Here is a 25,970-nt window from a genome sequence, read left to right as displayed (position 1 = left end):
AAAAATAATCACTGCACCAAAACTGCTTCACCACAAAACAGTTTCTCATTCATTTCAAATACTATGCTTGATAAAATGAAAATAAAAAAAGGAAAAAGGAAAAAAAAAAAAAACACGTAACAACCTCAAGAATTTGAATACATTAATTCAGATCATCAGAGGAGCATCTGTTGCATCAAAATGGAAGGAGCACTAACAGCGCCAAATAATACTGAATCCAGGCAGGAAGGATAGGAGGAGACAGGAATAGCAATTCAAAAGGCTGAATTCAACCTCACATCAAAACTTTTGTCTTCTCCTTAGCTTATCTTTTTCATACCTTTTGGTTTACCTACACAAAAATAACATCATTCACAAGAACTGGTGTAATAGTACAACCTCTGAAGGGCAGGATCATGGTCTGCAAAGAAACAGGAAGGTGAAGGAGGTGGAGAAGGGGTAAGGGACGATGGGGGTGGGGGGATACGGGAGTTAGAAAAACAGGAAAGAAGACAGGGGATAGGGAGGAGAGTGGGATTCCGGGTGATAAAATACCTGTTAACGGAACAGTTTTTGACAAAACGGTTAACTGTTTATTCAGTTTGACCATTTTTCTTCTCTTCCTGATGAACACAAGATGGACTGGTGGCAAACAGTGGTAAGTGACTTAAGACTTGTTGCCAGACGATGGGGTGACACCAGTATGGAGTGCTCTGAATGCCTCAGGTGTCCAATGATGCAGAAGCACCGAAGATCGGAAGAACAGTGATGGCAGAGTCAATTCACTCTGTCCATCCAGAAAGCAGAGAGAGCCAAGGATGGAGGTCCATGATTCCTATTCGAGTACAGTCAAGTGACTGTTGTCCCTCAATCTGACTTTGTTGTGGTCTGGGCACTAGTCTTTCAGATAACGCCATGAAAGTGTCCTGTGTGCAGTACAAACTTAGCACAAATAAAATAACCCAAGACAACAAGAATTACATCCTTGGCAAAATTACATGTATTTGAAAGTAAACACAGAAACAAACAACAAAATGTTGGCATTACCCAGATGTGCTTACCCACAGGGAAAAAAGCCTGATTAAACAAACAAAAACTCTGAGATGTCAAAAAACAAAACAACACAATTTGATGCACTCAAATATTTTTTGTGTAGATTTCAAAACTTCAGAATCATTAGAGGATGAATGGCAGATGAAAAACCAGAGCATGTAGCACACACACACACACACACACACCCAATGACCAATACTGTCATTCTGTTTATCTTATTTTACCCAAAACCTCCTTAATTTCACCCCTACCTTCCCTATTCCAAATCTCATCCTCTTCACCTTCACAAAACAACACACACACACAAGCTCACACACATACACGGGACAGTCTGGTGGTGATAGAGCTGTAAACCACAATGAAACACAGCTGTCACAAATACCCTTGTGGTCTAGGAGGGAAAAGAACAAAGAGAGCGGAAGAATGAAGAAACTCAGAAACAGAAGGCAGAGAAAAGTGGGAGTGAGAGGGGAGGGAGGGGTTAGGGGTGTGACTGGAGACATGGAGGGTACATTTCACATTTTTCCTCATAGTCGATTCAACCACAGGGCCATTTCAGATGGAGGGTGGAGAAAGGGGGGGTGTGGAGGGGGTTGGGGGCGCATGGTTGGTTCAACTTCCTAAATCTGTCCTGCTATCACTTATCTTGCTATCTTGCTTTTGAAAACTATACAAACACCGAGTAGTAAAACTGTCGAGTGACAAAAAACAACCCCAAAACAACTTAGGTATTATCTTGAAGTCCCCAACCCCCCTGGTCCCAGTGAAGTCAAACACAATGCAGTTTCATTTTTGAAATATATTCATAATCAAAATCAAATATTGTTGCTTGTAGCCCTGCCAACCACTAAGGGGCCACTACAGAGCTGACAATGTTGTTGCTTTTTTTTTTTTTTAATGAAATATATATATACTATTTTATCATCATCTCCTTTTTCACTTGAATTATTATTATTTATCACTAAGAAATGTTTCATATATCTTTCTATCTTGCCCTTAAAAACTAGACTCTCACTCTTTTTTTCAAATGTGAAAGTGCATGTTAATTTTTTTTAATGGGAATGTGCATGTCTGATCAACCTCATAATTCTAACATGGAAGCAAAGCATCAATTACACTTAATGAAGTGAGACATGCATGCTTTTGTTGTTTTATTAAACAAGAAAAAAAAACTCTAGCAATATGGCATAACCAGACTTGTATGCTCTGAAATAATTGTAGTTTTAGCAGGTCATATTTACTACTTCAAAAAGATAAAAGTATATTCTGCATATGGAAAATTCAAATACTTCAACAGAAAACCTTTCCAAAACAACTCCATAAAAACTCATCATCTGTCATACAGATTATATACTGAAATAAATCTTTCAAGGAAAGGGGAGAAAGTGGACTTTTCTGGGTTTATCTCCAGACTTTAACCAAGTCTCAGTCAGAATGACTTTATATCCCAAAAAATGCCTTTAGTGCTACTGTTTTTCTCATCTTCAAATAAACATTCACATAAGAAAAATCAAATCATGAATACAAAACACAATCCCAAGCAAAAGAACTCAATGCATATTACAAGACACATTTCAATTTGCAAGAAATAGCACAAGGTATACTGAGACGGAGTACAAAGAGATCTTCTCGATTTTTTTTTCCGCACGGCCAAAACCAGATTATGCGTCAGACCAGTATGTACCAAAACAATTATGCATACACAGATTTCAACAATTTAAGCATAAAGCATATTTTAAAAAAACACAAAAAACCAACACTCTGTCATGATAAGTGGTTTCGTATGCAAACTGGGACAAAAATTGTGCTATATGGTTGACTACTACAACAACAACAACAACAACAACAAAAACGCATAAAATTCTACATCAAAGATTCACAAACAAACTGTTAAAAAAAAAAAACATAAAAAACACACACCAAGTAAAAGTAAACCACACAAAGCACCCAAAGAAAATACTAGTAGTTTTAACTCTCTTTTAGGAGCAACTCCATGTGGTGATCCATTAGAATTATCATACTTCAATCAATTGTTCAACTATAGCAATCTATATGATCACAATACTTCAATAAAGTGGTCAACCATACAGCCTGGCTCTAGTCAGGATGGAGGATCCACAGGAGGATCCAAGGATGGAGATCCACAAATGAACTAAGCACAACATGATGGCATAATATGTGTACCAATGTCAACATTTTCACTGTGACTTCAGTAACAAAGATCAAATGACTGCTGCCACAACTCAACCCTATTACTGCAGTAGTACTGGACCTCCATTTAAGGCCATGTAAAAGTTATCATCAACATCAGGCAGTAAAGCACCATCAATCATCCTTTTTTTTCTTTTAAAAAAAAAAACAATAATATATCAAAACCTCTTCCGTGGCAATCATTTTGGCTACAAACTCTTAAGTATCCCAGCTGACAGTGCAAAATGTGAGTTCCAACATCAAATTCAAAGTTTTATTGTGTGAGGGTAAACTCCAAATGTCTCTATATTTCACTGTTATATTGAACTGAATAACTGCAGTCTAAACGTTTCTGTTTTCTCACTTAATTTCATTTCTACTATTCCTCTCTTTAAAATAAATAAATAAAAATAATAAATCACTGGTAATTACCTAAGCTCCAAAATCTGAATATATAACTTTACTGACACTTTGAACGCACAGAAGACGGCATGTTACTGCAATGGGCTCTGTACAGATCCAAAATGTTCCAGTTTGCATGCCTGTGCATACATGCATGTGTACACACACACACACACACACACACACACACACACGAGTGAGAAATTGCAATTTGAAATCAAATGTGTCAATTTATAACTGAAACAGTTACAGAGGATGATTTTTTTTCTCAATAACTGTTCTCAACCTTTCTCTCTCTATCGCTCTCCCCCACTCCCCCTACACACATACTTCATCCTCAATACACACACAGAAGAGTTAAAAACAAACAACTGTGTGAAGGACAGACAATGAGGAGAAAACAAACCACTGAGAAAAAAAAAGAAAAAAAAGTGGTATGCAGTAAGATTTAAAATGTACACTTTAAAAATTCACCATACCCCTTGCCCCCCCACCCCCTTCTCTCCCCCCAACCACAATCCCCTAAAAAAAATTTTTTAAAAATCATAATACAAACTTCAGCAAAAGAAAACAAACAAACAAAACATGATGCAAATCATGTCCTGCATTCAAACAACACATACATATGAGACGAATTGCTGCATTTGTACTGCTGCCTGCTCCACATACGAGATGTATAATAAATGCTTCAAGTTCAGTCGACAATCTTCAACTTGACAGGATCAATGCAGACTTACAAACTAAGCTGTTGAGCACATATTTTTATACATAAAAAAGGTTTTACATTTAATCAATGTACAGTTTACATGGTTCAGTTCTACAAGGTAAACAAGCATATATCATCTGCTACTGGGTCTCGTGCACATAAGAACAATCAAAGGATGTAACAATTAACATTTGATTTGGTATCTATCTTAATATCTTTTTTTTTTAAATCAGGCTTTAGTCAGTTCTACCAACTAGTGAATTCACGCTTGAGATAGAAACAATTATTTATGTATTTTTTGTACTTTGGAGAAAGAAAGAGAGAGAAACAGTGTGTGTGTGAGAGAGAGAGAGAGAGAGAGAGAGAGTGTGTTCATGTGTCTGTGTGGTGTGTCAGCTGTAATGCACTTAGTATCAGCATACATCTGTGTATGTTATTGCATAACATGAGCATGCTGACTGGACAGACATGTGTGTGTGTTTGTATGAGTGCATGTGTGCACACTCATGAATCTTCAAGCAAAAGATAAATCTATGCCTATGGGAGTAACAAGGGACAAAGATGACATTGAAGGACAAAGAAACACAAGAAAATCACAATCAGAACACAAGAAGACAAAGACAAGGCAAAGTTTGGAACACAACGTGAGGAACAGAACCATTGTCAATAGCGCAATAATGGGGTTCTATATGTATACACAAGGAGGAAATGTGATGGGGGAAAAAATCCACATGTGCAGATACACAAACCACAAATCAGTTCCATTAACCAACCAAAATCTTGTCAGCAAAAGTCAACAGAAAATCATAATGTATTCACAAAGCCTCTTTTCACTTAGAAAATCTATAAATTTAACTCCGCTGAATATTTCTGCTGAAACAAGCAAAACTACTATAAGTATAAATAAATAAACTACAAAACAAAACACAACACAAAAAATTCAGATGAACCACAGAAGAACAAAACATAAAGCAAAATTTTAGAAGAATTAATGTTAAAATATGAGCGCATGCACACAACACACACACACAAACATAAGCATTAAGCACCACACACCTATGCAAAATGCAATCAATGAAGTCTGACACTGTCTTATTCACTCAGAGTAGTCCTTGTTCCTGTGATCAGTCAACAGAAACCAGTATGCATGACTCTCCTACTGACTGAGTTCTTGCTCTAGCACTGAAGCTTTATGACAGAAGTTGAACATGCTCAACTTTATAGACCATGACTCGAAGGCTTGAAACTTACCAATACTGTCCAACCAGAATGAAAGGGTTTTTTTGTTTTTGTTTTTTTCATTATTGACACTTATATAGCACCTATGTCTGGTGCGAGACCAGACTTAGTGCTTTACAAACACAGCCATTGGCACAGCAGGCCGCAAACCTGGAAACTGACTGAGAGCTGCCTTTGGGCACTCAATATTCATTTCCTGTATCATTCAGTCAGGCTTCAGTCATGCAATATGCATACTCATGTATATCATAGTGGATTTTTCTTCAGAATTTCGCCAGGGGCAACCCTTTTGTTGTCATGGGTTCTTTTATGTGTGCTAAGTGCATGCTGCACATAGGACACTGGTTTATCATCTCATCCAAATGACTAGCATCCAGACCACCACTGAAGGTCTTGTGGAGGAGGAGAAAATGCTGTGGGACTCAATCCTGCACTAACAGATTCTCAGATTTCTAGGCGGATGTCTTCTACAAAGCCATCACTCCTAATGACATGGCGCTAGAATTGTTTTGCACAACTTTCACACTCATGATATCCATTCTATTCAAAGATGTCATGCGGATACACTTTGAGCCATCAGAAAAGGGCTACAACAAAACAGCAATGCGAGAGCAAGAAGGAGTGTGAAAGCATGGTTTGTTTCTTGCACTTATTCAAGCACATCAGACTGTATCAACATGTTTTCATAAAGAAACAAAAACACAAACACGAAAAAAGAGAAGCACAGAAAACTAACTGAATATAAAAGAAAAAAAATGCAAAAACTTGCAACATAAAACCTATTACCAACAGAAGTGCAGAAGACACACACGCTAACAAGCTTCAATTATGATCATGCGCATTCACAAAAAAAAAAAAAAAAAGGGAACACTACATGTCACATTTTTTAACAGCTGTGAAATGTTTCAAATACAACAGTACACACACACATACAATGTGTGCAAAATTTTTGTTGGCTAAACAAACTAAAAAAGTCACACACAAAATATCACATTCACAATAGCCGAAGGAGGTAACCTTCCAACTAGTGCTAGATCAAGCGTAAGTCTAGGTGGCCAAAGACAAAATGTTTAACTTTAAGGATATGATGGCATGAACAGAAAGCACATCACTGCGAAGAAAGGAACACAAACCGTCATTCATCGGACATAATGAAAATCAAAATACCCCTTGCACTGTTGCAGTTACACTCATAGCACTCCATCACATTTTAACATTGCACACCAGTGTAACAGCCTCAAACTACCCACAGGCTTGGTTCTACCCTTGATTCATTCTCAGCTAGCCTCAAATGACCCATAGAGTCATACCTGGCAAATTTTGGGGGGATTTAATCAAGCAACTGAAAAAGGAAGGGGGGTCGTTCTGGGCTAGCCCTTACTGAACCCACCTCCACCCCCCTTCTCTCCATTAGAACTTAACGGAAGCAAAAGTGGGTGAGATATACTTTGATAACCTGCATTCATTCTACTTGCGCAAAATTCACCCCTGCCTAGAATGACCCTTATATTGATTACCGGGAGACAGGCGCAATTGAGTGGTTAAAGCATTGGATTTTCAATCTGAGAGTCCCAGGTTCGAATCTCAGTAACAGTGCCTGTGGGTAAAGTGTGGAGATTTTTCCAATATCCCAGGTCAACATATGTGCAGACCTGCTTGTGCCTTAACCCCCTTCGTGTGAATCTCCTTTTGTGTGTATACGCAAGCAGAAGATCAAATACGCACATTAAAGATCCTGTTATTCATGTCAGTGTCCGGTGGGTTACTGAAACATGAACATGCCCAGGGTAAAAACGGTCATAACCGTAAAACCCCACTTGCGTGCATATGAGTGAACGTGGGAGATGCAGCCCAGGAATGGAGGAGAGAGATCACCAGGAGTGTTACAACCCACTTCATGGGAGGGAGGGGTGATGGTGGTCAGTTCTGACCAGTTGAAGCTTACCCCCGAAGGTCATCCCAGTCCAGTCTACATAATCCTCAGGGTTAATCTAGGCCAGCCAGAATTGACCCAGGGGTAAAAATCCAATGGGGGTACAAACAGGCTGCTACACCAGGACCTGAACAATGTAATGACAATCCTGTACTAGACAGACACAGCAAAATCAGGATACTCAAGTAAGTCTTCGTGGGGAATAATTTCTTCACATTCATATTAAGTGATAATCGATTGCTGCACCAGCGCAGATCTGTAGTCACCCAGTAAAACAGCAGTAGTTCCAGTCTTTCACATGTATAGTCTATCATATGCAGAGTATAAATGATAGATACTCTTTTGAACAAAACCACATCTACTTTTCTAAACAAATACACTGTTAAAACCATGTCTATGCACACACTCATCTCTCTGCCAAAAATGATTATATATAATGTATATAATTTTATCTAGGAGAAGGATGATTCGGATTCAATATGTCAAACTGACTCAAAGGCAAAAACATCTCTGCACATCCACACAAAGTTGATACTTCATGTGGTGGTTCAGTATTTTACTGTGATTCAGTGTTCAATCTGGTAAGGGGAAAAAGCTATTTCAACATCAAACACACAACCAAGGAGTCAAAGAAAAGGGAAAGAGAGAGGCTGAGAGAGATGAAAGTCAGATAGATGCAAAAAGAAACATGAGAAAGACGTTTTTAAAATCTGTAATTTTGCTTCAAACTAATCAAAGCTTCCAATTTCATCAATTAATTTTGTCACAAACGTTTTAAATAATAATTTCCTAACTGCTTCCTGATACTGAATCAAAAAAGTAAGACTAGAGGGATCCATCAATCATTGTAAAAATAACCACAAACTGCCTGCATATATTTCATATATAGTACACTGCAAAGAAAAAACATCCTGAAATCAGACTGAGTATGGAAAAGTTGTTTTTTTTAATTTAACAAACTATACTCCTACCACAATATTATTAGCTGTGTATAATACTGCCATAACTGCAACATACATGAATAAATATCATCAATAAAAAGAGAAGAAAATGAAAACCAAGACCAAGGGAGAGAGACATTTTAAAATCTAAATCAAGATATACATTTTGTTTCACTTCAGAATTTTAGCAAATTTAATGTGTTTAAAAATCATAATGTACTTTACAGTAGAAGAAGAAAGTTCTGCATCCATATTCAGCCCATGAAATTATCCTATATTATTTTTACCATAATTCAAAGAATCAGATACAATGTCACCCCTTGACATCCAAGATGCTTTGTAAGTACAGAACTGTAGGAACACTGTTTCAAAATAAAGCCTTAAATCACCAATTTCATTCTTTGTTGTTTGCAGATTTCCTCCATGGGGCATATCATCCTATGACTATGAGAGTTGTCAGCTTGCTGAAAGTGAGAAAAAATTAAGCCCTTAGTCAATAATTCTATTCTTTGTAGCAATGTGGAATTTTTGCAAGAGACAGCATTATTGTAATGAGATAAATGAGCCATGTCTCACATTTCGAATTTGTCTAAATAATGACAAAGCTGACAAATGTCAATTACCATTAGTGTCAACCATGTTTTCCTGAGGCTCAGCAGTTATATTTAGTCATGGGTGGAAAATCTCTCTCTCTCTCTCTCTCTCTCTCTCACACACACACACACACACACACACACACTAAACAAATACGCACACAAAAACACATGTACACACTTTCGCATTCACATACACAGACTTGAAAAAAATAAGAATCTGGGGTTATGTTCCACTTCCGAAGAGACTTTCTATGATCATATGAATGATATTTTTGAATCACTGGATCATGATTGTCTTCACAGACTTCGGAACTGAGATCAGAAGACCACATCATTTCACTGCACAAAGCTAAGACCATTATAGGTTACCTGCAAACAACATAGACTTGAAAAACAGACTTGTTGAAAAAAAAAAAATATATATATATATATTCTTGTCTAGTAACTGAGGAAGAATGACAGATATGCAGGAGTGACAACAATCAGGAAGTGTCTATGGTTACAAAAGACCACATTTGTAAACTTTCTGTTAATGAGAAAAACTGACCCCCTTGATCTCAGTTGTGATGTTTCTATCAGACCTACTTTGACTTTGCTGTGTGCGATCTTTTACTTTTTTGCATGTAATCTGTATGTATCCCACAGGCTTCACTACTTTTAATTTATCTGTCTGAAATAATGAGGTGATTTCAAGTCTTGTTCCTCCAGCCGAGGTCTCTGAAACACAATCGACAGACCTCCAGGAATCTTAAGAGTTAATGGTTAAGGGAGAAGAGGATCTTTTATTCTGATTTCAGTTGTGACCTCTGCATCTGTAAATATTGTATTAAGAACTAAAAAGAAGAAAGATTTTCATTCCAGTTGAGAGCTCTGCAAAAATTAAGTTATATCTAAAAAGAAAGAAAGAAATAAATAAATAAAGGAAAAGAGCACAAACAAAAAGAAAAAAAAGAACTGATGCTAGAATGATTTTGAGGTTCATTTCATTTACAAACCTCACAATTCACAGAATACAAATGAATATGTGGAGATTTTACTTAATAAGGCTACATTACTTCTTTTCACAGCAGCTCAGTTTTAGAAGGGTATCTAATGAAAAATCAAGATACATAATGATCATACCCAAATGCAGATTAAATTTTTCTTTCAAGCATAGCGCATTTTCTCTGCTTATGACATATTTTGACAATTTCACTTTACTCAACTAGAGAAGAAAAAAATCAAATATCAGATAGGGTGGGTCCAGTTACTAGTCACACATTTCTATTCCATGCCTGATCAGCACATTAGGTTTATGCAAGATCAGGTACATCTGTTTCCTCCCCCCCACCCCACGCCCCATCCCCCAATGGCAGATAGTCTGCACACTTTGACACCTCCTTGAAACTGAAACTGTGTCATTATCATCTGTTCTTTTTGTGCTGAATGATTCCATGGATAAAAATGAAAAGGGGGGAAAAGTTTGTCTCAAAATCAAAGTGCAAAAGGTGATTATTATGTCAAAATCAAATGCAAAGAGTCTTTTTCTATCACTGTCCCTAAAAGTAAGACAGACAGACACTCAAAAGGAGAGAAACTGAGACAGTCAAAAGTGGAGACAGAGAATAACTTCAATAAAATAGAGAGATAGGACATTGATGGAGTCTCCCGTCGGACCAACAGATGAGTAGGCAGGCAGGCTTATCTGTCGGTGTGTGTCCTCATATGGGAGAAGAGGCCGATTCTGGATGCGCAGCACTTCCCACAGGTGTTGCAAGGGAAAACGTCTCCAGAAGTTGAGCCCTGTTTCCTTTGCTCATGCTTCTCCTTAATGGCCAGCGTTCTCTTGTTTTCAAACGTCTTTATGCCACTAGAGCACAGCATCCTCCAGCGAGAGCGGTCAAGGACATCAGTTTCCCAGAAAGTGATATCTATGTCACAGGCTTTGAGGTTTGTCTTTAAGGTGTCCTTGAAGCGCTTGCAGAGCCTTCCAAGTTTGCGGTGGCCTTCCTTCAGCTAGCCATGCAAAAGCATCTTTGGGATCCTGCTGTCTGTCATGCGGACAATGTGTCCTGTCCAGCGTAGCTGGCACTGGATCAACAGGCTTTCGATGCTGGGCAGGCCGCTCCTCTCTAGGACCTGGAGGTTGGAGACCCTGTCTTGCCACTTTATGCCGAGGATCTTTCGCAGGCATCTCCGGGGTTGCCTGAGCAGCACAGGTGACTTTTTTTTTTAGTGAAGAGGAGTTATGCAGTCCCTTCCCCACTCTCTCGCCTACCAACGCTCACAGTCCCACAGATGCAGATACTGCCACGTGTAGGACGGCCTCGACAGGTGCAGGTTTCTTCTTCGGATTTCCATCTCTTAGGAGGACTTCCAGCCAAGGATAAGAGCTCCCCCTGCCCTTTGGTCATCCTCTTCCGCCTTCACAGCTGTTGGGAAGGGTTTCTTCCTGTGCCTGTTCCGTTTTTGGGAGACTTCACATGTGGATAGGGCATTACACCATTTCAAAGCTGCTAAAGAGATACACAGTGGGCTGAGGGTTTTTTTTTATGTCACCATTCTATCCTACTTAATTTAATATATTTCCTGAAACTAAAGCAAAAATGCATTCAGAACTTCAGCACCATAAATTCAAATTATTACAAGCTAATGTCTGAAAAAAATTAACTGAATCGAAAACAACAACAAAACAAACAAAAAAAAACAACAACAAATAACTTAAGAACAACTGTAAGTAAATGATCACTGTGATTTAAAAATTAAAAAAATATCTGTGCAAGTTGCCATGAGAGTTGCATTATCATTTAAACTGTGGTAGAGGTAGCTTTTCCAGACAACCAATCCCAGCTTAAGGATGATCATGCAGTCTCTTGCACACTTGTGTGCGCATGCACACACACACACACATATACATGCACTCAACAGACTGCACTAGTTTAAATCAATCTCTCAAAGAAGACAGGGAGAAAAGTTTGATTTTTTTTTTAACCAGCTGGAAAAGATATGAAAGAAAATGAAGTTCCAAAAATAATGACCAGAGGAAGAAGAAAGAAAATAAATAAACCTACAACACAAATCCAAACCATCCATTTTATATGACAAGTATTATCACAAAACAAATTTTCAATTTTTCTGTACATGTCATGTTCAAAGCTCTCACCCTGTTGCCTTCAAAATATAGAACAATTTCATGCAGAAATGCTGACAAACTGAAATTACAATCACAATTCTGCGTATGAATAAGAGAAAAATAATCTCTTGCCAAGTCTGTTTCCACCACAAAGGGAAATAACATATGGCTTAGTCTGTGGTGAGTTTCAGATCAAACTGAGACCAGTCAGAGAGAATTAAAATACCTCTGAAGAATGATAATTATCATCTTTCTATGTCTCTCAATCTTTTCTTTATCTCCCCAATCTGTGACAAGCAACTGTCAACAGATGTGCTCATTTTGACTCCACATCAACATGAAATTCTAAAACTAGTCAATAATAACAGATAAGAGAAACTAAATATTTTTTGTTCCTTGATAATCCTATACTATTATTCATTCAATTCTGTTTTGTATAGTTTTCTGTCATAAAATACTGACATGAACACAGTTAGACTCTAATGACTTAAGCCCTGTCCTATTAATTTTAATTAGTAAAGTGCCCACATAGATTTTTCAGGGACTTTTTTTTCTTTCTTTTTTTTTTCTCTTTCTTTATGTGAAGGGAATATTCTCTGCAACCAGCATACACTACATCCAGGAGTAGGAAACCTGATAGGTACCCACAAGACAAGACAATATGCTACCTTCTCTCTGTTTTTAGGGAAGATGGCAGAATGGTTAAGACACTTATCTGCCAATACAGTGTCTGTGAGGGTATGTGTTCAAAATAGGTCTCATCGTTTCTCCTAAGTTTGACTGGAAAATCTAGTGTCTAGTCAGTCATTTTGATGAGATGATAAAATGAGGTCCATGTGCAGCGCACACTTGGTGCACTTGGTGCATGATGTGACAATATAAGTGTTCTCCTCTGGCAATTTTTTTTAAAAGGTACACAAAATACATTGATGCACCCAAGGCCTGATTATTTTGCATTATATCTGCCGCAGTTGTGATGCAGCATACATGGATGGGCTGTAATACCTACTTGAGAAATTGAAACTGAAATTGTTCTCAGCGATAAAAATTTGGACAGAATTTCTTCAACATCTCTCTCTGTTTTCTGTCTGAATCATAAAAAACCAATAATATCCCTCACGCAGCAATCTGTAAGGAACTTACTTCTCTCTGTTTTCTCCATTCTGTCAGAATCATCAAAAACCAAGACATTGTTATTTCCCTCTCACAACAGACACAGCAAGCATCACTGTGCCTCTTAATTGACAAAGGTCCATGATGTATTTCCCTGTGTGTTTTGATTACAGTACACCAGTACATTCATTCATGAATATGCCAGGACCAGTGAAAACATTTACATGGTGTCAATAAGAGTCTCAATCAAACGAGAATCTCAGCTGTTTTACGATGCTGCTGTACCACTGTAACAAAACAGAGACTGAAACAGTTTCTCTGTTTGTACTTTTGAGTTGCTGCAGGTTGTGTGCACACTCCTGTGAACTGTTGGAAGCTGATTGTTGCTCATGTTGAAGTGTGGGTTGCTGCCTCTCAGGGGTCTGACCTTTTAAAATCCTGTAACAGCTTCATGGCCATGACAGCCAACTGTTCCAGCCCGAGTACTGTCATTGTTTTTCTCCACTTTGTCAGCGTTTTTATCACTCACCTCTATTGTGCAGTTGTATTCATCACCAACTACAGTCATCATCATAGATGGATCATCACGATGTGAAGATGAATGTGTATTTTCACGACCCACATAAGTAGCCCCTTTCCTATCCACATGGTAAAATACCTCATTCTATCCCGATAATAAATTTTCTCCCAGCATTAAAAAAAACACAAAAAACCCCCAAAACTCCACTCTGCCAGTATGAAAAAAAAACAACCCCCAAACAAGCACAATGGAGGAAACCTATACCCTTTACCCACAAAACAGAAGACCCTATGTTCACCAAAATGTTAAAATCCTGCATCTACCCACATTGAAACACCCATCTCTTCCTGCAGGTTGGAAAACGCATCCATAGATAACCATGTGATAGATCAACCACCCTTTCCACCCACAAAACAGACACCACCCACCTAGCCAAGTCATAAGTGATGGCCACGCATGATATGGGAGTAGAACCCGTATTTGTTGTGGCACTTCTTGCCGCACACATTGCAGACAAAGGGGTCCGTGTGACTGTGGCAGCCCAGATGGATGGAGAAGATGACCTCGTCTTCAAACATGATCCCGCAGTGCATGCAGCGGGTGTCTGACCCTGACACGCTCTGCTGCTCACTGTCTGTGGACAGCGTACGTGAGGTGATGCGGCGCTGGGGCGGGGAGAGGATCTCACACTGCACCCCGCGCTCTATTGTCCTGTGGTGGGGCCGGCTCTCTGTGCTGTGCTCCGCAGCAGCCACTGTCACTAGGGGCAGGGTCTCTGACTTCATGGCTGAAGAGCCAGAGCACTGAACGGCCACACTGGACGTCTCAGCTTTGATGTTGAAGAGGAGGTGGTGACCCAGACTGTTGTCTCCATCTCCCCCTCCGCTCTCCCTCCTCTCCTCCTGCTCACTGTCCTCCACCGACCCGGACCGGGCATCCATGTGGGAGCTGGCAGCCTCGGACGACTGTGACACGCGAGACACATCACCTGCAGATGTTGCTATCTCGTCACTCTGTTCGATGGCAATTCTCTGAGGGGAAGTTGTTGACTCAAACAGGGGACGACGATACCTAGGCTGCGTGGTGGTAGGCTCTGGTGCATTGCTGCGCTGAGGTCTCTCCTGCTCGTTGCCACCCCCTCCACGCTCCCCTCGTTCAAACAAACCAGGCACTCCGGAAGAGGACACATCAGACACACCATCACAGTCAATGGGCTCTGTCTTCACCTTCACCGCTTCCCCTTCGTGCATGGACATAGAGCAGCGGTTTCTGTTGGGGGAGGATGGGGTCTGTCGTGCGAACAAGTCTCTGGAGCTGGAGGTGGACCCCCTCAAAGGGCTGAAGTTGTTGAGGTCAGGACGGTGAGGGTTTGACGGTCGCGCAGGGTACTCACATGATGTGATGGTTGAAGAAGCCGTAACATTAGGGCTGAATAAGTACTCCAGCGTCAATTCACTGATCGGAGACTGGTGGTTGATGGGAAATGGACGACGATCGTTATGAGCACGAAAAGTGGGGAAGCCCATGGGTTGGGTGAAGCCCCCATTACCACAGCCAGACACGATAGTGGAGGAAGGCGTGCTGGGTTCAAACTGCATCGTACTGCGGGGCTGCTGCGGCAGTCTGTAAGAATTAATGCCCCGACCTGTGAGGTTCACTGTGTAGTAACCATTGTCAGAGTTGTACGCCAGGTGGTTGAACCGTGGGTTGGTGAAGGTGGAGGATCGCATCAGCACGGAGGTATTGGGGAAGGTGTTGCCAAAGTCCTCGTTGTGCTGGAAGCTGTAGTGCTCACGCATGCGACGTGGGGCAGGGGTGGAGAACTGGCACTTTGTGCAGTGGAAGATGGAGGTGGGGTTTGCGCGCTGGTGCTGGCGTTTGTGGCGTCGAAACAGGATCTTCTCCTCTGTGCTGTAGCCACACTGTGCACATTTCATTTTGGATTCTGAAACCAACACGCCTGAATGTGAGAACATGATCATTGCTTTTGCCACAACATGTCAAGGCAGCACAAATGTTCACAAATCTTGCTGATGCTGAGAAAATCCTGTTAACTTCTGACACTCTGACACCAGGTAATTTAATACCAATCTATTTTATCAACTTTATATACTGCCTCCTACAGGTGATCTTCAATCACTCCCACCCACTCTCCTTCTCTCTTTCTCTTTATAAGTAACTGAGAAGTAACAAAATACAGCTCCATTAACTCCGTGACTGCTGCTGACAAGAACACTCATCACTGAAGGGCTGCCATCTCACTGAAATTAGACAAAGCTTACAGGTTACTTGACAGTCACCATTCTTTAGCTGGACTTCTTTAAGTTCTTCCTCTTACGATTACATTACGTCCTGTGTTTAAAAAAAGATCACTTACATCATTGAAATGTACACAGTAAGTAAAAAACTGTCCTCCAGGTTCATAACAAAACAAACAAAACCTGATGTTTTGTTATTTGTTTTTTTAACCGAGAGTTCTGGTACTACATTTTGGGCTTCAGAGAATAAGAAACCCAACAATGCACAAAGATACAGCCTGTTGTATCAACACTGCTTCTGGAGATCATGTTCACTGAATCCAAAACAAAGTTGGTGGGGCTGATGAACTAAAGCAGCACAGCATAGCACTAGCACTGTAGCAGCATTTTATTATATACATGCCTCTCTGAGATCCAAAGCAAATCCCCAACTGACTGGTGTCATACGAGACCTGTATTTATATATTTCAAGGTCAATTACCTAGAAAAAGAGAGGCAATTACTATCATTTTTTATGAACTGGAAAAAGCACTTCAGAAAACAGGAAATCTACTGTTTCCTAGACTGGACAGGACAAAAATGAGGAATGCAAAACTGGCAGTCCCACACTTCAGTCACATTTACTTCCTCAACATCTTTTCTTTGCCATGTTTGTAACTCACTTTCCACTTTCATTTATAGCTTTCCCTTTACTCCCAAAATAACCTCTTTCAGTTACTTATAGTTATACTGTTCAGTGTGTAGAAGTTTTTCGTTTGATTTTCTTTAACAATAAGTCATTGTGTCTAAAATCACCCAAGAACTTTATCTAAAAGTAATAAAGAGACAACGGAATAACAGTTTCTGTGTGTGTGGGTGGGGTGGGGGTGGGGGGTCTGTGTGTGTGTCTGTGTGCATGCACAATACATATTATGATTTAGTTTTTGTGTAGTTTCAAAGAGGGAAGGGGAGCAGGTGAGAGTATCACTTGATACTCAACAAAAAAATCATTATCTTTGGAAACTCAGATGCTGTAAAACCTGACAAGATTTTTTACTTCATAATATTGCTTATGATTATGAAACAGGGTTGTGGTGTGTGAAGGTTAGTAAAACATGTTAAAAATTGCACAGAATGTCAAACTACCATTACTTGATATGAAACTTTATTCACATTAGTGTAATTATATGACTATGTATTCTGCTGTGGTGGATTTTTCTTTTTTTGTGTGTGAAGAGGTGAGGGAAGGGGTTATAAACTTATACTGCCTTGCAGAAAATCACAGCTTTTTCACTGAGCAAGCTAACAGAACAACTGAACATCTCCCTGTCCATAAATTCAGCACACTACGTATGTGTGAGAGTGTGAGTGACAGAGCGTGTGTGTGTTATTGTGTGTGGGGCGGTGGGTGGGGTGAGTTGGTGGGGTTTGATTGCATGATTCTCATGTGAAGTGATGACTTGATGTTCAGGCTGTAGTGGTTGTATGCTATTCTTTTTGTTTGCTCTAATGTGTGTTTTATTTTGTCTGTTCTGGGCAGGTTGGGTAGTGGAATAATCATCAAGGAGGGAGTCTGTTTGGAGTGATACAAGGGATGTTCATTAAAGATCTCCCCTGACCTACTTCCTATTATTGTAGGAAGCTGAAAATGCCCATGTATAATAATACATATCCCTATAGTTCATGGTAATTTGCATTTCTGAACTCATAACAGTTTCTCTTTTACAGATGCTATGGTGGAGTAAGATGTGATAATGGAGCCAGTTGAATGCAGAGTGGTCATCAAGTTTCTGTACTTGAGAGGCTGCACACTGTGGGAGACATTCGATGAGATGAAAGAGACTTATGGGGAGGATGCCCCATTGTATGATGTAGTCAATTACTGGCATCGTCAGCCCAAGTGTGGTCAGACATCATTGGGAACGGCTCCCATTCCCCGGCGACCACAGTCCACCACTGATGAAGATACCATCCGGTAAGTGGAGACCGCCATTTTGGTGGATGTCCGCATAACCATTCACCAACTAACCCAAGATGCCTAAATCAGAGTGGGGTCTGTGGAAAAAAATCATTCATGACCATTTGCATATGCAGAAGTCGTCTACATGATGGATTCCCTGGTTGCTCACACATTTTCAGAAGCAGGAATGGGTCACATGCTCCCAGGCTTTTTTGGCCATGTGTCAAGAAAATCAGGAGGACTTCTTCCACAGACTGATCATGTAAGACGAAACATGGGTCCATCACTATGATCCTGAGACTAAAGCCCAGTTGAAGTGACAGAAGCATTTTGAATCACCACTCTGAAGGCACGTGTCCAACCCTCGGCAGCAAGGTCATGCTCACCGTCTTTTGGGACCAGCACGGAGTAGTGATGATGGATTTCCTGACAAAGGGAACAATGCTTCAGAGCTGCAGAAATTGCAGGAAGCCACCAAACCGAGAAGCCTCCTGCAAGACAACGCTCTGGTTCACAACTCGCATGTTGCCCAGACGTAAGCACTGTCCTGTGGCTATGAAATCCTTCCTCAACTTCCTTACTCTACCTTGACCTCGCACCATCTGACTTCCACCTCTTTCCATTTATGAAGTCATTTTCAAAGGGCAAGAACTTCCAAGACAATGAAATGCTTATTTCCAAGGTAAAGTCGTAGCTTCTGGCGCAACCTGCAGACTTCTACAGGCAAGGTCTTCACAACTGCATAAAGCAATGGGAGAAGTGGGTCACCCTTGGTGGAACCTATGCAGAGAAAGAATAATAACTGTGCCAAGTTTTGTTCCTCTTAGTCAATGGGAAGTGGGTCAGGGGAAATTTTATGAACATCCCTCATAATCATATATATATGACTTTTCAGTATTTCACATCTTATTTCTCTTTTGCTTACTATTTTCTTCTTTTGTGTTTGTCCCTCTTTAGGATGAGTGTTGTGTGTGTGTACCTTGCTTATATCTATTTCTGTTGTTAATAAAGACTTTGTGAGAAGTCTGTCCTGTCTTGTCTTGTCTCTCTTTCTCTCTCTCTCTTTCAGACAGTGAGAGGTCAGGACTCACCACTACTGCAGTGGCTCATCATGTGATCACGCATCTGCAGAAGAGCATCCGTGGTGAAGGTACAAAAATGGCACATATAGCGAGGCTCACCACTGGGGCCTGGAGACAGTTCTGAATAGTGCTGAAGGAAAGGATCCTGCTGCTCACTGCTCTCAGCGCCATCCGATGATGCCGTGTGTTCGTGCCTGGATCCTCCGGGCATGGGCTGGGCTGGCTCCAAGCTAGGCTGATGACACATTAGAGTCAGACAACACTGTTTTAGATATACTGCCTGTTGTCTGCGAAACCAGACAGTGTTTCACATAACGCACTATAGCGCATCCTTTATGCACATAAATCCAATAGGACCCCAAATATTCAAGACGGACTGGCTCAAGGATGCACACAGTTTTCTGACAAGTTTTGATTTCTAGGTCAATATGCCAGACCACTGACTCGGCAGTAATGCTTACTGTACGGAACAAATGATACCAAGTGTTTGAAGCTAAGCCCCTTGTTTTGGGGGCATGTGGTGGATAACCTTTGCTGACCTGCCTCACACGATTCATCCGTAGTTTTCTCAGATTCATGCCCGCAGACTACGGCACTACGGTGAAGTTAAAAATAACAATACTACGACCTTGCCGACCACAACACCTAACACACATAGTGACACACACACACACACACACACACATTATGTGGTGCATACAACAAAAGCCAAAAAGCACCACACACATTCGTCACTGAAAGATTCTTTTACATTGCATTTGCTTTTTTGGGGCATGATGCTGAGGTTATGAAAATGATGTGGCAATACACTTCATGGCTGCAGTTATTATATTTGTTATTTAGATCAAGAATTTGTAGCAGAAGTACTGAAGATTCATCTGCTTTACCTGTATGTAGTATGTTTTGTTTGAACGCACGTGCAGATTCTGTCTCTCATCTGGACATTGGTACATTTCACTATCGCCGCTGTCTAGTGTCTTAAATCACACACACTTGTATACAGATATGCATGCACACATACACACATGCACGCACACACTTTTTTTTTACCATTACTGACACACTGACACACAGAAACCACACACACAGAGACAAATGCACAGATGTGCACAGGCATTTCACCATTGCTCATATAAATACACTGACACACACACATGCACATATACACAAGCACATGCACTAACACACACTATCCACATATACACAAGCATGCACACACATACACAGCACACAAGCGCACGTGTTCACTATCTCCATTCCTGTCTTATCACTTTTTCGCAACAATGACTTTTAAGTTTGTAGCACCGAAGTGCAACACAACAAAAACTTTGTAGCAAATAGTTTTAAGCTGGACTTAATCAGCAAATGATGATGCGGCAATACACTGATTGACACATTTGCATTATCACCATTACCATTGTTAAAAACACATACACATATTCATGTGTGTGCAGACACACACAGGCTGTCTCTCTCTCTCTCTCCCAAACAGTTACATAGACTGACAAAGTTGTACTGAAATGAATACACATATACAAGCACACACTTACACATTTATTCTCTCACTCTCATGCATACATGTGCGCGCACATACGCGCGCGCGCACACACACACACACACACACTCACTCATAACACAGCTGAAATGAAAACAGCCACCCCCAAGCTCATGCACACACTCACACACACATACAAACACAGACCTGCATTGAAACTAAACATATGCACAAAAATAAACATACATCAATGTCCTCTCTCTCTCTTCCCTCTTTCTTTGTCTCTAGCATATGCACAAATGCACACTCTCTCTCTCTCACTCTCTCTTATACACAGAGCTGAATTGAAAACACACACACACACACACACACACACACACACACACACACACACACACACACAGGCTTGCACTGAAAACAATACACATCCATACAGTGATGCAGACAAACTCTCTCTCTCCTTCTCTCTCTCGCTCTCTATTTAAGAATTTAACATAAAACCAATTCACTGAATCGCCAGGCACTGTAACTAGTTTAAGAGAATTTCGACTCATCTTACACTGTGTGTGTTACAGCTTGATGCTATTGTGTTAAATGATTATCATCAACACTGATCTTCTGATCATCTCCCAATATCTAAACACACATCTGTAAAGAGTAACAGTAATAAAATAACAACAAACAATTAAACTGCTTTTATTGATGAACTGAAATAAATTAAACACAGTTAATAAAAACAAATCAGTGCCAGTAATTATACCACTACTATTGTACTAACTAGTAATACTGCCCAAAAAATATTAGAATATCCAGCTAACCAGTCTTTTCATAACAACAATAAATGAACAAAAAGTACACACTGACCATTTCACTGTCAACGTCGCCAAGAATAGAAACAGGGGGCCGGGTGTTGCGGGGACGGGACATAGAGGCAGCAGCATAGACTGGCACATGCTCCGCCGAATTCGGGGTGCGCGCAGGGGCAGAGCTGGACCTTCCATTCTCCTCACGGTCGTCCACTCCACTGGCCGCTTCGTTGTTTACTGTCCCAGCATTGAACATATCTCGCCGGTTTGTGCTGCTGCCCAGAGCAGAGTCGTTGGTCTCATCCCTGTCAATGGAGTCAGAGTCAGAGACTTGTCCATTCACCGGCTGCACTGCTGCCACATTGTCAGGTTGGTCTGGGTTGTGGAAGGATGTTAGTGGTTCCGGGGTGGACCTTGGCCGATCTTCGTGGGGAGTGAAAGGCCTGTCCATTCTCACTTAATATTATGCACTGAAAAGAAAATGATATCTTGAGAAGGTAGACGGGGCAGAGGACAATACATGAGGTCAAGGTTAAGAAACTGGCACATTTCCACTGAAAGCAAAACAAGGATTAGAAGAAGAAAAAAAAATTATCTCATTTTTAGTAATATTACACTTGAGCACTTTCGTAACTTTCTACACACTTATCACATCTGGGGATATGATATCATGGATAGCTGATGGTATACCAACTTTAATCAAAACTGTGGCTTCTTTTCCATTGAACTGAAAGACAACACCTGTACAAGGCAAAAACATATTTATGACAACAACAACAAAAAAGAAAGAAAAAAAAGGGTCTGATCACTTGTGACACTGAGGACGGCAAATAACTTTTTAATTTAAGTCATTCCCATGTACAATAACCTGCCATAATCTGGAAAAAAAATCTAATTGCTCATCCTAAATGACTGCACTTCTGTGAAAACAGCTGCAGACATACATGGGGGAACCAAAAAGAAATGGGGCTGGTGGCCATGGGAAGCAAGTTGTGGACAAACCACAGAAGCAATGCACTGATCCATAGTCATTCGTGCAACTCTAACTGTGGTAATATAATACTGATAAGCTGCTCAAGAGCAGTTAGTGCAGATGATTCACAAAGGAGAACACAGACTAGAGCAAGCTGATATAACATCATCCACTTGAAACTGGTATTTAATTAATACTAGGAAGAGAAATGGGCTACCAAGAACACTGTGTTTGACAGTGACATCATTTCCCTGTGTTTGACATCACCTTCTGAGAAATCGAAGTGGTAAATCAAACTTCCTGGAGTTTCCTGTGATGAAGGCATGCTGGCCACAGTATAAAAGTCATTGTCTGAGAGACAATTTTATCATCAACAATTTCCTCTCATCTTCAATTTCTTTTAGTTTTATAGTAAGTGTTTGGTCTTGAGACAAAGTAAGACAAAGAGACAGAATAAAGTGTGGTTATTCTGACTCTTGAGTTTAACACTTTTTAAAATATTATCTCAGGTATTCTTCTTGCAAAATATACACTGATAGCAGAGATTGAGAGAACAAGAGATGCCGCACAAATATGTATAATCATTAATGCAACTTCATCTTTTCCGCTGAAGGGTTTTCATTTTAATTTCATGGCAACTGGCACATTGTTTTTATTTGGAATCAAGTAATTCATTGACTTCTTGCAAAAACAAGTTAAAATAAGTCTAGAAAAGAAGAAGAAGATATAAGTGTCATGTATCAAAGTCCAAACGAAATTACATAATTTTGAGGGAAAGGAAAAAGGAAGGTGTTTTTCCTAACTAATTTCAAAAATGACCCTTTGTCACTGATTTTGTGGTGACATTGACCATTGTTCATTGTTGCTCATTACGCAACCAACTGCACAGGGCCATAACAGGACTGGCAAACTAAACAGAAAATATTCAACTGCCTTGAAGAAACACAAAAATGTTGCATTAACCCCTAGGCTGCCTGCATGACGAGATAACTCGTCATGGCAAGCATGTATGCTTCGCTGCCTGCATGACGAGATAACTCGTCATCGAAATATTATGACTTTTCCCTGGTTTGCATTCGAATATTCACTTCCTTGGCAAAAATAGTGGTAGCTTTAGCCTGGGGAATCTCTCTAGATTCTATTCATAGCTAGAAACCCCATCTACATCATGAAGCAGTCCTTTATTTGAACGTTTTGGTTGGGTCACTGTCCAAGTGTTTGCCTGACTTCTCTCCTCGCTCGCTCAACAAAATGTCGGACTGACGCCGTGCTCAAGACATGCGATCGTGACGAACTAAATCAACCATGATTTCTTTCTTTCGCTGATGCTCAGAAAGAATTGAAGCGTAAATTCGAAGGAGAAGATAGAGATGAACATTTATAGGACGATCTGATAGAAAATAAATGAATAATGAAGAGAGTGGCCACGATGCGACTGTCAGTGAGTGATGCCGGCTGTACAGATGTTAGCAGACGACAGATGACCGAATTAGCAGCAGAGCGATATTCTTGGCACGCAGCCAACGCGGTCTGATGAGAACTGAATCAAGTGACCGTGTGAGAGGGGTGAGGAGGAGGGGGGTGGAGACTGAGGGGGCGTGGCCTCACATCCATCTTATCACTTGGAGAAGTCACAATGTATTGTGTATCTATCTCTTAAAAAATATATATATATATATTGTGGTTGTTCTAGTATGATTTTGTGTTTGCAGATATCTATTTGTCCAGAAAATATGATGTTTTTGTGCAAATTACCTGACTAATGTTTGTAATGAACAAGTTGAAAATGTGACAAAAAACAAAACACTGATTTCAAAACAACAGCATGTCACTAAAAATATATAAAATGGGAAAACAGCATATGTTTTGTATTCTTTATTCATTTACCTTTCAGAAAATATATACTTTTATGGGTCTTTCTCCAATAACAAAGAGCACAGAATTTTTTGAAAATTTATACCCGTTTTTTGTGAAAAAACCCTGGCAAATAGATTTCACTTAAATCTTATTTTCCTGGCAGCGAAAGGGTTAAGTAAGTTAAAAAAAATATTTTTTAAAACCTGCAAAACAACATAGTTCTTCTACAGTATCTTCAAACTGAGATTTTTTAGGCAAATAAGACTGTACTTGTGACAACTGACCTGCTTAATTCATAGCCAGATTATAGAACATTGTAAACAAAGAATCAAAATAAAAAAAATACTTCAATGTCATACAAAAAATACATCTAAAACTAAAAGGCCTATAATAAGGATAGAGATATTTCAAAGCCATACAAAAATGCTCAGTGAGTGCTCATCCCTGTGTTATACAGCATTACGGTATTGCCAAGGAAAAAAGCACAGAGAGCACATCATAGATGGCAGAAAAAAGAAAAATGTGTCAAGGTTTGCTGGAAGAAAAGAAATTGGAATGCAGAAAAAGCTGACAACAGTGAAGGAAGAAATCAGGTGGAACAAAGAGAGCAACAGAAAAGAGACATTTCTAGCACAGTATTCTCAGAAGGCAGTGATGCTGTTTTTAGTGGAAGATCCCCTGCAACCCATGAGTGGTCGTTGAGGTGAAATGGGACACAGGAGGATTTTCTGGTCAACAGGTGAAAAGACTAATCATGTGCTGAACCAAACCTAAGTCTGTGGAGCAAATGAATTCTAACATCCATCTTCTCTTAATTTTAAAATTAATTCTTTCTTGGTCGATGTCACTGTGTCAATCTTATGATTTCACGACAGATGACAACAAACTAATTAATAATAATATGATAAAACAGAAAATGACTGAATTTTTTCTCATTTTTATACAAATGAAGGATTCTCCCTCAAATAAAAATTTGCAATCAAAGCATGTTTTTAGAAGTTGTCAGTTGTGTTTAAAAATCAAAATAAAATTGTTTCAGACTTTTCACAATGCTCCATGATGGCCATTCTGCATGCATTTTGATTCTTCAGTAAACTTCCCTTCATTTCATTTTCATGACATGAAATGGAAAATGTATTTAACATATAAAGGCATAACTGACTGATTCCTTAAAATAATATGTCTATATAACATAATGGTATTAAACGTCGTCCACTAAGAGAGATCATGACATTCTATATTGAGTAACTTACTAAAATTAGTCCAAAAGATGTGGTCAGGCTGTAATGTGACGGTCACATTTCGTAGACAAGGGAGATAATCCCATGATATTGACAATGGACGAGGAACAAACATCCTGACTAAAATTGAGAACACCAGTCTGATATTGAAAACCAATCAAACGAATAGTCCCTTCAACGCATAAATATGAAACTTTTAGTCATGGAATAACTGTCGAAACATACGGCGTAAATCAGTACTCACTGAGCAGTTACTTCAATCAAAAATAAGAATTATGAACTGAAACTTGAAAGAAGAAAAAACTGCAAACACACAAAAAATATTTACCAATTCCAATCTTGAATATTGCAATGATCTGCTTTTGTCTAACATCCGCGTTGATCAAATAAGTAAATATTCAGCTTTACTCACCTACCTGTATCAATAGTTGAGACAAAAACAACACCGTTTTATCAAGATATGATGAAAATTACGGCGAGTGACCAGAGAATTAGCAAAAGACGCCATTTTGCCCAAATCAGCACATTTCTATCT

At 39.7% G+C, this 25,970-nt stretch overlaps 1 protein-coding gene across 3 annotated transcripts; it reads right to left on the bottom strand.

Annotated features, from left to right (window-relative positions):
* Positions 1 to 4,136: 4,136 nt before the first annotated feature.
* On the bottom strand, positions 4,137 to 25,944 carry LOC143302224 (uncharacterized). Of its 3 annotated transcripts, none has more exons than XM_076616803.1 (4): positions 25,852 to 25,944; positions 21,423 to 21,834; positions 19,073 to 19,298; positions 4,137 to 15,729 (listed from the first exon to the last, which is right to left on the bottom strand). In XM_076616803.1, exons 2-4 carry the CDS (start codon positions 21,813 to 21,815, stop codon positions 14,222 to 14,224), a joined length of 2,127 nt encoding a protein of 708 aa, XP_076472918.1. In that variant the 5' UTR covers positions 21,816 to 21,834; positions 25,852 to 25,944; the 3' UTR covers positions 4,137 to 14,221. The 3 variants fall into 3 exon arrangements, with proteins under 3 accessions (XP_076472918.1, XP_076472934.1, XP_076472925.1); XM_076616819.1 differs by having other exon boundaries at positions 19,163 to 19,298; XM_076616810.1 differs by having other exon boundaries at positions 25,848 to 25,879.
* Between the last annotated feature and the right edge of the window lie 26 nt (positions 25,945 to 25,970).

This window comes from Babylonia areolata, chromosome 2 (assembly GCF_041734735.1).
Source record: "Babylonia areolata isolate BAREFJ2019XMU chromosome 2, ASM4173473v1, whole genome shotgun sequence".
Taxonomy (NCBI): Eukaryota; Metazoa; Mollusca; class Gastropoda; order Neogastropoda; family Buccinidae; genus Babylonia; species Babylonia areolata.
This window is presented reverse-complemented; position numbering and strand designations above follow the sequence as displayed.

Coding starts and splice junctions, on each gene's coding strand:
- LOC143302224 (XM_076616803.1), bottom strand. CDS start 21,815: ATGGACAGGCCTTTCACTCCCCACGAAGATCGGCCAAGGTCCACCCCG. Junction 19,299..21,422: donor GCGACGTTGACAGTGAAATG/GTCAGTGTGTAC, acceptor ATGTGTCATCAG/CCTAGCTTGGAGCCAGCCCA. Junction 15,730..19,072: donor GATGAGCCACTGCAGTAGTG/GTGAGTCCTGAC, acceptor TGTTGGTTTCAG/AATCCAAAATGAAATGTGCA.